Source organism: Dreissena polymorpha, chromosome 4, assembly GCF_020536995.1.
Source record: "Dreissena polymorpha isolate Duluth1 chromosome 4, UMN_Dpol_1.0, whole genome shotgun sequence".
NCBI lineage: Eukaryota > Metazoa > Mollusca > Bivalvia > Myida > Dreissenidae > Dreissena > Dreissena polymorpha.
Window position 1 is genome coordinate 48,765,937 of NC_068358.1, and position 17,339 is coordinate 48,783,275.

Consider the following 17,339-nt stretch of genomic DNA (forward strand, 5'->3'; position numbering starts at 1 on the left):
GACTGTTCAGTTCTTATCTCACGAGTGTAACTGTAACTGAAAAACAAAACTGCAGTACTTGAATAAACGTTGAACATGCCCAATATTGCAACTGTTTATATAAAGAAGACAAAATAACAAATAAAAACAAATTTATTTGTTAAACCACTGAATTATTTAAGCATGATAAATTCACATTTTTTTCCCAAATGAGCCGTTTCATCGAAGCAAAAATTCCCAAAATGGCCAATTTTGTCGATAAAAAATTCCCAATTTGGTCCGACTCCTTTTCCCAAAATAGGCAGAAAAACCCCTGCCACATCTAATTCATCCCAAATCCAGCTCTAAAAAATGAACCTTAGTAAATATTAATGTTCCCAACGAAAGGGACCCTACCAAAATGGTGAACAAAAACACAGAATATTTTAGACTTGTGTCACAATTAGGTCAACATTCAAGCTTAAAAAAGCTTACCAGTATTCACTTTGCCAGATTGCATTTCTTGACATTAACCAACATTTGTGCATGAATATATTGAAGCATCCTAGGCCTGCAGGTCAGCTCCCTGAACAATTTTATTGCATTACCTCCATCCAAACAAATCCTATATCTAAAGTTTCATAAATGCAATGTTATTGTTGTTTAAATTTTTCTTCGCCACCACTAAGGGTAAAAAAAAATGAACATTGCAATTGCAGTCTGGAGCCCGAGCCCATAATTGCTCTTATTTGAAAAGCGATCTTTGTTAGATCTAGTTAGGCTTTAATAAACTTATTTAAAGATAATAAACTTATTTAAAGACAACGGTCACTTTCAATGCAACAGATCCTAAAATCATTAGTCATGATTAACAAATTATTTATGTTATGCAAATTGTGTATGTAAAGCAATAAATTAATACTGTCCCAATGCACCTATATCATGCAGGCAGAAACACAATGAACAATCTTTCTGACTCTGGTATTTATTTGAAAAGCAACATCACATAGCACATGTGCTATGCAAAGCACTGGATTGGCTCAACTCGACTGTTGAAGCACTATACACTGTAGACGAGATAATCTGGGTCGTTTGAACATTTCCAAGATGTGTGTGGAGTTAATTGATACATGAAAGTCTCATAATTATTTCTTTCATCTCCATTACTTGCAGTGATTTTTAACTCTTTCCTGTCCATAAGGAAAAAAATAAATAAACAAAAAATAGCAGGTCCATAATCCAGAGGTTACAATTTGTCAAGATAGTTATCCAAGGCCTGAACACCTTCCTTCAGTCCCTTGCGTTTTCTGATGTCAGCCACAATGGCTCCGGCCTTGGTCTCAGGCTGGGTGGGGTCACCGCCTGGTAGCACCTTCCAGTGGTCGAAGCAGCACTGAGGGAATGCCTGGCCTCCAGTGGCAGCACGCAGCTCAGTCGTGAAACCTGCAATACACAACATAGACAGTGTGAGAATGGCAGCTCAGTCGTGAAACCTACAATACCCAACTACATACACACTGTGAGAATGGCAGCTCAGTCGTGAAACCTGCAATACACAACTACATACACACTGTGAGAATGGCAGCTCAGTCATGAAACCTGCAATACCCAACTACATACACACTGTGAGAATGGCAGCTCAGTCATGAAACCTGCAATACCCAACTACATACACACTGTGAGAATGGCAGCTCAGTCATGAAACCTGCAATACCCAACTACATACGCACTGTGAGAATGGCAGCTCAGTCGTGAAACCTGCAATACACAACTACATACACACTGAGAATGGCAGCTCAGTCATGAAACCTGCAATACACAACTACATACACACTGTGAGAATGGCAGCTCAGTCATGAAACCTGCAATACACAACTACATTCACACTGTGAGAATGGCAGCTCAGTCATGAAACCTGCAATACCCAACTACATACACACTGTGAGAATGGCAGCTCAGTCATGAAACCTGCAATACCCAACTACATACACACTGTGAGAATGGCAGCTCAGTCATGAAACCTGCAATACCCAACTACATACACACTGTGAGCTCTGTCGTGAAACCTGAATACACACTGTGAGAATGGTGCTGGATAGATAATGATCACCTATATTGATCGCCTTAAAAATATATTCCAAGTCACCATCATGCCAGTCTCCAACATAACACAAATTTATGAAAAACAAGCAAATTCGTTGAATTGATATCCCCCGCCAATATGCTTCTGGACACAAAAGTGTTATATTTGACTCTCAAAAAAGCATTTTTTCAAGATACAAAGGGCCATAACTCCGTTATTTACAGATGGTGTACAATGCCATTTGGCGTGCATCATCATGTTATCCATTTATATATTCATACCAAGTTTCAAAGAAATCCGCCAAAGAAATTCCAAGATATGGCTCTGGACACAAGTATGCCGGACAGAAAATGCCAAAACAATATCCCTCCGCCTATGGCAGGGGATAAAAAACTGCTTTACAAGGATAAGCCCAAAGTGTTAAATATAACTAATAACTAACGTTAATAAATATCTTTAGTGTCTATCTGTACCATAAAAGCATGTACTGTTTGACAATATTTAATATTGGATAATACTTGCAATAAAAGTAAAAGGCAAACTACTTACCAAAGGACTCATTGACAGGCAAGTAGGCCTTTAAGACTGACTGTCCAACGATGATTTCAAAGTTTTCTTGCATTTCACCTCGACGCTTGTTCAGCACAGAGAAGCAGCCTCCCTGGGCAGCAGTTGGTACCTAAAACATTGGTTCCCAGAACATCACTCCAAACCAAAACTGTTGGGGAAATGCTTACAATTATTTTAGAAAGTTATTTACTTTAATCTCATCTGAACAACTAATATGCATTCTAGCAACAATATATGTTAACAAGAGCACCGCATAACGGGTGCCACGCTCGGCTGCGGGTGCAGTTTTGAATAAATGAAAGGTTGTCAGATTATTTTTTTAAGAGGTCACGGTGACCTTGACCTTTGACCTAGTGACCCAAAAATGGGTGTGGAATGTAAATCTCGTTAAGGTGCAGCTACATATTAAGTTTCAAAGTTGTAGGATAAAGCACTTTGATTTTAGAGCCAATGTTCAAAACCTTGACAAAATGTCAAGGTTTTAGCGGACGGCGGACAACACGACGAGCTGGCTATGACAATACCTCGGGTTTTCTCCGAAAACAGCCAAGCTAAAAATTAGATTGCTACTAGAATGGATACCATGTACGGAAAATAAGACAAACTCACTCTGATTTCGACCATGTAGATGGGCTCCATGAGAGCAGGAACAGCAGTGAGCATGCAGGCGTAGAGGACACGGCGAGCGGTGGGGATGATCTGACCACCACCTCTGTGGATGGCGTCCGCATGCAGGGTCACATCGTGAATGTCAAATCGGACACCACGGACGTTCTCATCGCACAGTACACCCTGAATTGTAATTGATTAACATTATTACACTTAACAGTTTACACATATTTGGATGCAACAAACAAGAACTGAAATTAAAACATCAGGGCAAACTTAAGTCAATATTCTGACTCAACTCATGAAATTTGTCTCATTTTTTTTAGACAAATTTTACCATTATGCTTAATATGGTGTACATAAACAAAGCCCACTCCCTGAGTTTGAGGATTTTTATAGCCGAGATATGACATTGTTCTTGAGCTGATGGAGATTCGCGATTCTCAGCTGAGTGGATACTCAAATCTGAACTTCTGAGGTGAGCAACACAATTGAGAAATGTTACTATTGATACTTGCCCTAAATGTATTTTTTGTATACAAGTTCAAATGCTATAAAGATAAATACTAATTTGTAAAAGCACAAATTAGAATAAGTGTACAGGCATTTACAAATGGGTTAAAATATTATTTTGTAGATAAAATGTAATTTCATCAGAATTTCAGTGTGTAAATGGAAGTTTATTTACATGATTAACTGAATGAAAGCATTTGAAAGCAGTGAGGTTATGAAAAACAGTTGACCAGAAGCCAACAACAATTATCACTTGCTTCTTTGGTGGCCCACTGGAAGCCAGCCACAACACTGTCCTTGATTTCATTGAGATACTGCACTCCCTTGGTCACATCAATGAGCAGGTTAGGGCCGGTACCCTCGGGCCCGAAACACCAGATCTTCCTGGCCTCTCCCACATCAAACTCATAAGTGTCAGACAGGTATCTGGCACGTTCTTTCATCTCCTGACGTGGGGTTACATTACCCTGAAAACACGCATCAGACAAATTACTGATAATACTCTATATGTGGCACAAAAACCAGAAATACTATTTACATATGAAGAGAACATTCCAATTGGGGCCGTTGCACACTCCACTTACGTCATCAATGTCTTTCTGCAGACGGGGGTCCATAGGTCTAGCCTTCATGTAGAGCCTGTTGTGTTTGTTTGGTGACTTTGACAGGCACATGATTTGTGACTCCTCCTCCACCGTCTCCCTGTAGGACACAACAGGGTCAGACTTGATCAGTTCAATACAAGCGTGGTCCTCCTCCAGATCCTTCAGACAGATCTCCAAGTGCAGTTCACCAGCGCCAGCAATGATGTGCTCTCCAGACTCTTCAATTGTGCACTACAAAACAATACAGTTCACTAACCTTACTTAAGAGTATGAATACAGAGAATTTAGAGAGGAAAAAAAATCACATAAATCTCAGAAATGACCACAGGAAAAGAAGTTGAAACCTTGTTGCAACTTTTAATGTTTACTTTTCGTTGCAAACAAAACATGCTGGCTCCAACTGATCTTGCCATTTCAGCTCTACTCCTTTACGATTATTGTTCACTCCAGTTTGTAAAAACTTTAGATTTTAATAACTATCAATTAAACTGGAAACACTTCTTTCTATGCTACAAAATGATTACTACTAAATTATCACAAGTTCCATTAATTTCCAGTGATTTTACCTGAACCATAGGATCTGACTTGGCCAGACGTTTAAGACCCTCAACCAGTTTAGGGAGCTCAGCAGGGTTCTTGCATTCAACAGCCACACGGACGACTGGGCTGACAGAGAACTTCATCACTTTCATGTTGTGGGCATCCTTGTACGTGGAGATGGTTCCTCCCTTCACCAAGAACTGATCGACACCAACCAGACCACAGATGTTACCGCAGGGAACATCAGGAATGGGCTCAATGTAACGCCCCATCATCAGAATGGTTCTAAATAGATCAAATAGCACATATCTTAGTTAAAAACCTCACATCAAAAAACACATCCTTGGAAATTTCAAGCCGCATAAAAAGATGTTTCCTGAAAAAACGCCTATGACCTAAGTCAGTATGTCAGTATTGATTCATATAGGTCTTAGTCCAAAACAAAGGTCAACAATGGCACTGGGGGTATAATCACAAGGTAAAATGATGTCAGGTGATGTGGGTGTGTTGATAGTGTACATAGATAATATCAATGCAGGTATCTAAGCTTTGCAGGAAGCATTTTTGATGCTAGACATTTCGGACAAACCAAAAATTTAGACCTTCTGATTTTGTCTTAAGTCCAAATGTAGGTCAAGGTGAAGATCAAAATTAGGTCAGGTGACGTTGGTTTGTTTGGAGTGTTCATAGATAAACATAAATGCAAAGCAGCATTGACATTACATGAAGTTTGTCACTTAATCCAGAATTTGCACATTATGATTTAGTCCAAGTCCAAAATAAGTAAATGTTAAGGTACAAAATTCATATATAACATCAATGCAATTATCGAAGCTTTGCAGAAAGCGTTTTTGATGTTATAATAAACATGTCATTCAGGGGTGAACCTTGCACATACAGACTGACAGACTGAAGAACAAATGGACAGGCCAATCGCAACATGCCACATGACAATTCTTGGGTTACACAGGCCACCAGGAAACTATCAAGCCATGTTATGTTTTCAACAAAATAATGTTCACCTCTGAATGGTCTTCTCATAGAGGTCTTCCTTCTTGCCTGGTTTGTAGTTGGGGCCCATAATGCGCACCTTCTGGCCAGTGGAACAAGTACCAGAGAACACACGACCAAAAGCATAGAATCGTCCCTTATCAGAGGTCGGTACCATCTTGGAAATGTACATCATCAGTTCACCTTTGGGATCACAGTTCTTTGTACCTGTAAGAATAAATAGAATGCATCACTAACACCAATGCCCACACAATATATGGTTGGACAAATCCTCTTGATACGGCACACAAATAGACAAAAAGTAAAAAACTGGCTCCAGCTTCAACAATCATCTGCGTACGACACTCCTGCTGATCACTTACATTATTTGAAATCCATCGATTCCAGATAATCACTCACCAGGGTGTTCCCATTAATACGGCCGAATTTCAAATGAGCATTCAAAAATGTGCACAATATGAGCATGAACAGAAACCTACCAACGGCACAAGGATCGTCCATGGGACCTTCATAGAGCAGTTCAGTTCTGTACTTCTGAGCTGTTACTGGAGAAGGCAGGTGGAAGACAATCATCTGGAGAAGGGCGTCACCAGCTGGCAGCCATTTCCTCATGAAGGTCTACGTAAAGAATGGAATAAAATAGTGTACACAATTATAACATATGCAGTTTTCTTTCTTAATTTATGAAATGGGTCTAAGGCCCTATGGATGGGGAAAAATCCTGTTGTTTGGACTTCAAATTGGGATATTGGGGATTTTTTTATTTTTGCTTTCAAATACATTAAACAAGTTGTATTTTAATTATATTTTCTAAGGTTCAACATATAGAGGAATGAACTGAACGTTGCACTTCATTAAACATATAATTGGGAAACTATCATTTGGGAATTTTAGGAAGTGGAAAAATATGCATGCATCATTTAAAGCCACACACCTTGAAATGAAATACATGTTAATCAATAAATATAGATGCAATTTGAAAGTGTGCAAAATTGTCAGTAAATCTAGAGCCTAGATAGCAAGTAATTTTTTTTATTTTAAAACCAAAAGTATGATTTCTATACATATACGTCCATTTCAACAAACGCGATTATTTTTAAGTTATGAAGCGCAAAGAAAAGACAGATTTCTACCTTGTAACCACCAGATATATAATATTCTAATTTGAATAGATAAAATTTAATCTATAGCCTAGTTAGCAAGTAATTCATTATTTATTAAACGGTACCGCTTTTAAAACTGATAGTAGGATTTCTAGACGTACATGTCCATTTCGACAAACGCAATTATTTTTAAGTTTTAAAGCGCAAACAGACGGATTTCTACCTAGTAACCACCAGATATATTTTAATTGGCATAGATAAAATATGATTTTTATTTATACTTAAATTTACTATGCCAAATAAGTATTGTGGCTTTAATGGGAATGGGCTGACTTTCAAAATTAACAATTAACGAATTTACAAATTATTTGTGCAGGGTTTATAAAATTAGGAAATACACATTTACCTTCAACAAAACCTTTCCCACAGTTTCTTTCTCTTCAGAGGTCAGTTTGACACCTAGTTGCTCTGCACGCTTCAGTGCCTTTTCTTTCAGTTCAGGGGAGTGCTCAGCCTCTTGGCATTCTTTGAACACCTAGAAATGTTAAAACTGAACATATATGGACTTAAACAACACATAATGAATTTCTCAAACAATTAAAAGAATCTTAATGCATACCCTGTAAGAATAGAAGAGTGATATAGAACGATTTAGACAACCTGCTATGCATAACAGATAGACAAATTTCTTAAATCAGACATACAAATAAACAAAAAATTTCAAAGGGTGTAAATTATTCAGTATTCATTAGGGCGAATTCCGCAATGATCATCATCAAGTTTCCTGATCCCAATACTGGCTATTGTTTATTCATGCTAAATGTTATATATTTTCGTAAGAATAGATGGTCAGCACTTTTAAAGAGTTTAATAAACAATCATTTACCATGCAACCTGTAGTTCAATATTTGCTCAACTTGGAAGACATGAAGCGTAGGACCTTATCAGATTGTCAAAAAATGCTAATGCCAAATTAAATAATTTTAAAGAGAAACTTAACATTTCAGAGCACCTAAAGCTCTATGTAAATGAAAATAAAACAAAAATGTCAGCTGACTTTATGGAAATTGTGAAACACTTATAATGCTCATTCCCAGTAGCAAACCAAGTAAAGATCATATAAAGGTGTTTGTGGCAAAACATGAGTACATTGAGTGCAGATCAGTACTTCTTAGAGGGTTACAAGCATCTTCATCAACATCAAGATCTTGTATTCATCATTTCTGCACAACTTTATTTAACAAGGAAAGTTAATAATTGTAACCATTTGGAAACTAGAAGTGATTTATATTAAATGTTGTTTTTAAATATTTCAAATTTCATTTGTTTTTCACTCACAGGTCAATCAAGGAGATTCTGTGATAGTTGTTTGTTCTTTCCATAATACTTTTTTTTTCTTCAGAATAACTTTATTTGCAATTGAAATCAGCAAAGAAATAACCATTACATTAACAAAAGCAGATTTAGACTGGGAAACACAAGCCGATGAAATCCTGCGTTACAATAATGCTTCTAGCTCAACATGCTGCCAGTTTAAATTATTCAGAGTCTTTTCTAGAAATCTAAAGTTGGGGAAAATTGCCCCATCACATTGAAAAATTGGGGGAATTTTTTTCAAAACAGATGGGCAATTACTAATACCATTTTATACATTAACTTTCACAAATGATGAAAATGTGCTAGATCTTTGAAAAAGTAGCGTGAATCACGCGGTCTAGAGTAGGCACTGAATAATTGCAGATGTAATTTTTTTAATTCTACAAAATAATGCCAAACCGTGTAGATGGGTGTCAAGATGTACTTGTTAAACCCTCTGCACTTCAGTGGGGTCATGTCACCAGAGCACATCTTCACCCATTTCTTGCTAGCATCATCAAAGAAATAGTCACCCCACAAGCGTTTCATCATCTTTTCTTCAGGGATCTTGAACTTGCTGGCGTACATCTTGGCAAAGTCCTTCAGATTGAAGGCCCACCCATGAAGTCCAGAACCAAATCCAACTGTGCCATCCTTGGGATCAACCTATATCAACGATGTTATAGTAACGAGAAACCTTGATAAACATAATACTCTGCTATTGCTTAAGGTTAAGTATAAAACTACTGACACTACGAAACAACAAATTAGTAACTGGAATAATACAACACCAGAATGCTATTTATTTCACATACAAACCAGGAATACAAATGGATGCATATATTTGCTTTTAAGATGACATAAATGATGCAAAAACATCTACAAATCCAGCAATATTGACTTGTACAGAAAAGATTTTGCTACAAAACATTTCACTTTTATGTTCAAATTTGAACATTTGAACCACAGGTGCAACATAAAAAAGAACTTACACTGATGCTTCCCATAGGGCTGTCCTCGCCTTCATAGGTTGCTATGATGACGTTGACATTTTCAATGGCTCTCTGGAAGATCTGGTAGAGTTCCTCCATGTCACACTGCAGTGTGAGCAGAGCAAGGTCCATCTTGTTCATGAACAACACTGGCTTGATTCGCTCAGAAATGGCCTGTCTGAGCACAGTTTCAGTCTGCACAGACACACCTGTTTAGAAAAGGACCAGAACTCAATCATCAGTGTTTTTACCTAGGACAAGTGGCTGGGCCTTTCCAATGAGAATTTTGAACCTTAAACAGATGGCAGGGCTATAGATAACTTTTCGGGTATATTGGGTAATCAATCCCCTGTTTTTGACAACAATAGGGTTTTTGTAAATTCAATAGTTTTAGAAAAAAAAATCACCCCCTACTTTTGAGCTAAATTGGGGTTTTCATCCCAGGTTTTTTTTTTACTCAATTGGGTAATTTAGGAAATGACATGCATAATATTATAAAAATCTACTAAGTTTACTATATATTATTTATACAAATAGAATTACAAAAGGTACCTGTACATTACAACAAACAATTACTGAATTTCTACAATTACTGAATTTCTGATCAAAGTTCATTCATTTTTGCGTTGAATAAGACCGAGTTCGTGAAAATCACAGTACAATTGATGAAGTTATAATGGCTGTCCAAAGCAATGCACCGTTTTCGGGTCATTTTGGAATGTCTGCACCAGACCCCCCTTCACATTACAGAAGAATCTCTTAAGATTTTCAGAGAGAATATAATTAAGATTTTTGTTAAGACCAGCAATCTATTATTTTGATTATTTTAAATAGAAATGCCATACCAGAGACGCAGTCCACAACAACCAGAGCGCCATCAGTAACACGCAGTGCCGCAGTGACCTCAGATGAGAAATCAACGTGCCCAGGGGAATCAATCAGATTGATCAAGAAGTGGGTCTCTCCATCAGGGCTTCTTGACTGCTTGATGAAACAAAGGTCTTCTTTCGGAATCTCATAGTATAGAGAGATTGCCCTGAAATCCAAAACAACAAAACTTAAAACAAGACTGCCAAAGCCCTTAAGGTGCACATATGTAAAATTTTGTTCGCAAGCTAATTCTTTAACTTAAGGTAGTGTACTCCATTTTCATTGGGACTGAGTTTTATGTTTTATGAATATTGTGCATAAATCTAGTCTCTGGTGTACACAAGGAAAATGTTGATAACTGACAACAAAAGGTAACTAGAGCTTTGTCACAGACACGACGAATACCCCCACATGCCGCATTGACACAAAATATTTTGCAGGTTGTCTTCACAAAAAACAGCGGACACCATGCTCAATGTTTAAAACGCACTAAGTGACCCCGTGACCTAGTTTTTGACCCGGTATGGCCCATGATCGAACTTGACCTACACATCATCTAGATACAACTTCTGGCCAAGTTTGGTGAAGATTGGATGAAAACTACTTGAATTAGAGAGCAGACATCATGATGAATGTGTAAAACATACTAAGTGACCCCGTGACCTAGTTTTTGATCTGGCATGGCCCATGTTCAACCTTGGGGTAGAGATCATGTTGATAAAACTTCTGACCAAGTTTGGTGAAGATATCGGATGAAAACTACTTAAATTAGAGGGTGGACATGATGAATTTTTAAACCAGCATTTGACCCCGTGACCTAGTTTTTGACACGGCATGACCCATATTCAAGCTTGACCTAGACATCTAGATTCAACTTCTGACCAAGTTTGGTGAAGATCAGATGAAAACTACTTGAATTATTGAGTGGACACCATACTCATTGTTTAAAACGCACTAACTGATTCCATGACCTAGTTTTTTACCTGTTATGACCCATGTTCGAACTTGGCCTAGACATAATCTACAACTGTAGATACAACTTCTGACAAAGTTTGGAGAAGCTCGGATGAAAACTACTTGAATAAGAGAGTGGATACCATGCTCAACGTTTAAAAACGCACTAAGTGACCCGGTGACCTAGTTTTTTTACCTGGCATGACCCATATGCGAACTTGACCTTGACATCATCTAGATACAACATCTAACCACGTTTGGTGAAGATCGGATTAAAACAACTTGAATTAGAGAGCGGACACTTAATACGGACCGACCGACCAACCGACAGTCAAGTTCACTCCTATCTACCGCTCTAAGCTTCGTTTGTTGGGGTATAATCACAAAAGCTCAACTACATATTTGGATTTTTTTTTTATTGAATTGGGGGATAAAATATTGTAGAAAAAAAAAGTCCTTTGACCTTCACCTTTTACCACTCAAAACAGGTCTTTTTTATCCCGTTTTTATAGCCGAATAACGGCTATGTTCCCAATGGCAAAAGGTATACTTTTTCCCCAAAATTTGGAAAAAAAAATCCAATTTAAAAAAATAATTGTTTTTTTTTTTTTATAAGTGTCTAATGATTATTTTATCACAATTTTATTTCAATTACATGTAACAAAGTACATAATAATGATTTATATGATTTTAATTTTAATTATTATTCAGAGTTATATCAATATAGAGTAATTTCGGGTAAATCCTACCCGCGTGTATTATCAACCCCCAGTAATTAAATTCATGTTATTAATGTTCTTGTTATGTGTTTCTAAGAAAAATATAAAGTTGATCGGCCTCTGTCATGTTTGACGTCATCGCGCGTCATGTTTGATGTTTACATAGGAAGAGTGAACTTACGAATTTTTACCGGTAAAAATAAAACACATAGTTAACAGTACGTAGTGCTGTATGTTTGCATTGAATTTTCGATTTGATACTTATATGATCAATCATATGTATATCTGGATAAAATAAGCCCCGAGGATGTTGTTTTTATAACATAATTAATCGTTTACATTGTAACAAATATTTCAAGGGGGGGGGAAGGTCGATATTACCGTACACAAAAATAACTGTGTTAGACAGGTAATATCGACTCACCTCGCAAACACTTGCTCAATAAACCGTTAACTCCACCTCCGTTCTCTGCAAAAGATTCGAAGGCGGAGCTATGCACCTGCTATCATTAAATTTGACGATTGCCATTGAGGAACAAACACACGATTGGTTCGGCATGTTGATTGCTAGACAAAGGAAGCCAATTTTGTCGGCGAGAAATTTGTCGCTTTATTACTTCAGACAGGAAGCGGCTTTCATTTGATGACGTCAAACTGTCAATTCACACAGAGTGCAACTTTTCGAAAGACTTTAACTGACTCTATGTTTACAATTCCAGTAAAAAAAAAAACACTTGCTAACATTTAACTTTGGATTAAATTTACAAACTAAAGCAAAAGCAAGTTAAAAATATGGTAAAATTAAATCGCGCCAGTTCAAATAGGACGTTTTGCGTTGATATCAACAAGTTTTCATTAAGGAAATGATGCACTTTTCTGTTTTAATGGGAAAAGAATGCACTGCGCACCTTAATCCTGATCTCGAGTAATGCATTTAACTAACAGAAATATTGTTAAAGCATAGGTTTTCCGCTAAAAGTTAATCAAAGTATGTATTTGGAGAAATCCGAGTACACATCACAATTAATTAAAACTCTAAATACTTCATATCTAAGTAGTAGATATTTACTTAGCATGCCTTGCGTCTGACTTACTTAGATTATTTATATTTACTGTGTTAATATCATAAGTGTTTCTCAGATTTCTTATGTTAATTAAAAAATGGATTTATGCATACATCTGAATAAAAAAACAACCTTAAGGAGATCGATAATTGCCAAAAGGGGTCGATATTAGCAGAGGCTGTTTTGACTTTAAACTGTTTCAACCATACACTTTAGTTTGAGGTACAAGTAATTTCATTGGCTTAAATTATCCAATCAAACTTGGTATTTCTAAGTGACATGTATTTTCTGAAGTGAAAGTAGATATGAAAAGAAAATAAGGTTATTTATCACTAAAGGGTCGATAATACCCGAAATTACTCTATATGGTTGTACTCAAGTGCTACCAAAGAAGGCTACTGAATTTATTTTCACAATTTCTTGAAAATGCCGATAAAATTCCCAAATACAAAGCCATGGGCTATCTTCCCAAAGAGGGGGAAAAAAAACCTGCAAAAGGTGCAGCTTCAGGAGATACACATGCATGCCAAATATCAAGTTGCTATCTTCAATATTGCAACAAAATACCCACGATCATTCATTCCTGGGGCATAAGAAAGCCAAAAACAAGATCAATTTTTGTGTTAAAACAGGTGTACACATGTTTTAAAATGTCAGTTTAAAAGCCTTGCAAAAATGCTTTACAAACTTTCATAAATACACAAAAGAAACTGACGTAGACTTGATGGTGATGCATCTTTCCTGCTCATCTTTTCTGGTGTCTGTGAATCTCATTTCACCAGCCTTGGCACCGGCAATAATTCCTGCCTTGCTGACAAGGGAATCCGTCAAAGTTGACTTGCCATGATCGACATGGGCAATGACGGACATGTTCCTTATATTGAACTTGTTGTCCATAATGGACCGAATCTCGTCTACCGTAAAGTTCACCTGCAAAATATTTATTTTGATCTTTAACATGTCTTTTTAACTGCAATGATCAGTATTGGATGTTATGAACACACTGTTCAAACACACAAGATTTACAATGCCAAAAGCAAAGGGCACGTAAAATTCATTAAACTGAAATTGATCTAGATCTAGGACACAATATAAAATGTTTATTTACAGAAAGTTCAAAATCTCATATGACAGAAGTGTCATTTTGAGTTTTATCTCACAACCACAAACATCAATACGTGGTAGCTCTATGTCTTTGTGTCGTAAACCAATGTACATATAATACAATCGACAAATGGATGATCTCACTTATGACAAATAATGAAACTACGTCTACGTTCAACCAGTTTTATCGGTCAACTGTCAAAACAACATTAGGGAGATAAACTGTGACAACCAAGTAAACAATTAAGTCATTACCATCTTGTCGAAATGAATGAAATAATATGGTTAATACAATAATATTCAAAGGTGTTCGGTTTAAATGTATGTCAATCTGTTTCGCAAAAACAGACCGAGACTCGGTCGATCTTGAACTGCAATTTAAACAACAGAAAAAGTGATTGACGGTACTTAAACGTTATAAAAATGTATGCTTATATATCATTTATCAATTTAATTGTATGAAAAACTACGGATGGTACTTACCATCTTGGATTGAGTCGTTTATCCGGACAACGATTATAGAATCTTGTCCTCCAGCACGGACCCGTTAGTAAAAGGACCGGTATCACGTGATCACTTGTGCAATTCTGCTTTAGACTGCTTTTTAATTATATCAGCAAATTTCATTTACAAAGTAAATGAACCAGTCCATGCCACGTTAAACTTTTTAAATACAAAATTAAATTCATTTTCTTGCAGACCTGCAATGATTTATTTATGGTTCAATTGATTAAATTATACAATAGGACTTAAACAATACTGTAACATATATTTTGTTTAAAGGGGCACAACTGTATACGAATCTGGTTCCCAAGAGGTTGGAATACACTAATTCCAATTGCAATAGGTACCCGTTATAAAACTGCCAACTTTCAGAGAATTTTTCTTGCATTTCCTATTGCATCAAATAGGTAACTTCTCGCAACTTCTAAGAAAGTAAAATTCGCCCAAAGGCAAGCCATCATCGGAAAACAGAATTTCGGATGCGATATTTCGACAAAAGAATCGTACTTCAAATAAACGCACCAAAACGTGTATATTTAACCGTTGTCCACAATGAAATGCATCAAAATGTCGCAGACACACACCGGATAAAGGTTATTACCACAAAACGCATACATGTGATCTCTAAATTGCGTTTAAACCAGAAAATAAAATTTACCCTTTACAAATAGGCACTGCTTTCGTGCAAATACGTTTGTGTGTATATTTTGAAGTTCATTTACAGTCATGTCAGCCTCTTCACGAGTGCATCAATAGGGTAGACCTGCGCACGTGACCATTCAGTTAATACATTTAATTATGAGCGATAGAATGTCAATTGTACCCCGACTTCCTGTGCTTTTGCCAAAAAAAAATTTGATCCAAACTGACCAATTGGTTCCCTTAACGTATCACTACCTCTTGTATTCCGCTATCAAGAGTATCCATTCAAAGCGGGACATGGGGGTGGTGCAGTAAGTTTTGAGTTGAAACAAAGATCATTTTCGTGATAACAACACTGTTCACGTAAAAATGTAGCCACCTTTAATAACATATAAATAATCTATCGGAACTCACTAAGAAGTTGTCACAAAAAATGCAATAGAAAGTAAATTTTAACAATCGAAAGTGTTCAAAATTATGACAAGAATCAATCCATTTTTTTTATTTAAAACTAAACTATAACTTACATGAGATCTTGTCCTTACATGCGTAACCGATCGTTTGTGGCGATTGAATTCTCATTTTGCTTTTTACCGATTTTTTAAATATTCCGTAAAATGTGTCCTCATAGCATTTTTACACTTTTTCCTTTAATATTAAATGGTATCATGATCGCATCTGTGCGATTGTCTATGCGTTTTACAGAGGACGTATATACTTTTTTATTATAGCCGAATAATTAATTAAGCAAATAATCAATCAAGAAACAGTTGCATTCATTTGAAAATTATACGAAAAATGTTTACACAAAGTCAAATATGTGAAGCTGGGTGTATATAACTGCGGTATCCTTCAACTTTTTCTTTTGCAAAACATATTTCACACATTATTGTGTTAATTGTATAATGATATGCACTGGATGTTCGCTGTCAAATATTTGTGATTGTGCACAGCTAAAGTATACTACAGCATATGTTTACGGCAGAAAAAAACATGAAAATATTGTAATTAATTAATTAGTGAGTGAATAATTTAATTCATTTAAATAGGAACAATTGACGGAAACGAAACTACGGTGGAAACGAAGAAAGTTTCTTGGATGCTTTGCTAGTGCTCAATGTACCAGCCCCATCCCATCCCCCTCACCAACCTACGCCATACCTGTCATTTCGGTCCAGTAATCCGCAGTGAGATGGGTATATTCCGAACTAGAAAATTGGCTAATAATCATCGAATGGCTAATGCACAGGTGTGTAGCGTGTGGCTATGATATTAATTAGTGAAAACCTCATTTTGAATGATAAATAATCATATTATAACGAAAAATTAACTTGTCTGAAAAAAAATATTTCACTGTCAAATATATATATATAACAAGGTATGCAACTCAAAATCAGCCCAAAACTGGGTGCATCGCTTTGAACAGCCATATCTTCATCAATTGTGCAGCGATTTTCACGATCTCGGTCTTATTCAACGCAGAAATGAATTTCCTTTCTGGAAATGTATATGTCTTGCAATATTTTTACAAATGCTGGGTCAACTTTTAAGAAATAACACGATACACAACTCGCATGACCCAGTTGACAGTGATCATGCTGTCTTTAAGACTGAAATCTTCACGGAGTAAAGGGCAACTTCCCTACAAAGTTCATGTAGTTCGATACCATAATTCAAAAAAACGTATGAAAAAAACATTATTACCGTTCTTGTCGTTACATTCTGCACCAAGACTAACTGTCCAGCGCCGTTTGAAACCTTTGTTTACATACATTTCAACTAACTGACATTTTAAACATACGAGTGATTTCATTGGTCCAATGCGGAGGTGTGTCTTTACAACTGGAGGTTTCATTCATAAAGAATGCATGGTCACTGTCAACTGGGTCATGCGTGTTGTGTATCGTGTTATTTCTTACAAGTTGACCCAGCATTTGTAAAAATATTGCAAGACATATACATTTCCAGAAAGGAAATTCATTTCTGCGTTGAATAAGACCGAGATCGTGAAAATCGCTGCACAATTGATGAAGACATGGCTGTTCAAAGCGATGCACCCCGTTTTGGGCTGATTTTGAGTTGCATACCTTGTTATATATATATTTGATAGTGAAATATTTTTTTAAGTAAAAGTTAATTTTT

At 36.5% G+C, this 17,339-nt stretch overlaps 1 protein-coding gene across 2 annotated transcripts; it reads right to left on the reverse strand.

Moving 5' to 3' along the window:
* Window positions 1–927: 927 nt before the first annotated feature.
* On the reverse strand, window positions 928–14,699 carry LOC127878152 (elongation factor 2-like). Of its 2 annotated transcripts, none has more exons than XM_052424599.1 (14): window positions 14,535–14,699; window positions 13,663–13,877; window positions 10,186–10,376; window positions 9,341–9,549; window positions 8,769–9,014; window positions 7,399–7,527; window positions 6,369–6,507; window positions 5,901–6,096; window positions 4,905–5,163; window positions 4,318–4,569; window positions 3,991–4,200; window positions 3,221–3,403; window positions 2,591–2,720; window positions 928–1,401 (listed from the first exon to the last, which is right to left on the reverse strand). In XM_052424599.1, the coding sequence occupies exons 1-14, from the start codon at window positions 14,535–14,537 to the stop codon at window positions 1,205–1,207; spliced, it is 2,559 nt and encodes an 852-aa protein (XP_052280559.1). In that variant the 5' UTR covers window positions 14,538–14,699; the 3' UTR covers window positions 928–1,204. The 2 variants fall into 2 exon arrangements, with proteins under 2 accessions (XP_052280559.1, XP_052280560.1); XM_052424600.1 differs by lacking the exon at window positions 928–1,401 and adding an exon at window positions 1,640–1,716.
* Window positions 14,700–17,339: the final 2,640 nt, after the last annotated feature.

Bases quoted from the DNA above. Each gene is read 5' to 3' on its own strand.
- LOC127878152 (XM_052424599.1), bottom strand. The intron at 6,508-7,398 runs GTAAATGTGTAT...TTCTTTACGTAG, and splicing joins TGGGAAAGGTTTTGTTGAAG to ACCTTCATGAGGAAATGGCT. The intron at 4,201-4,317 runs GTAAGTGGAGTG...GCGTGTTTTCAG, and splicing joins TGCAGAAAGACATTGATGAC to GGTAATGTAACCCCACGTCA.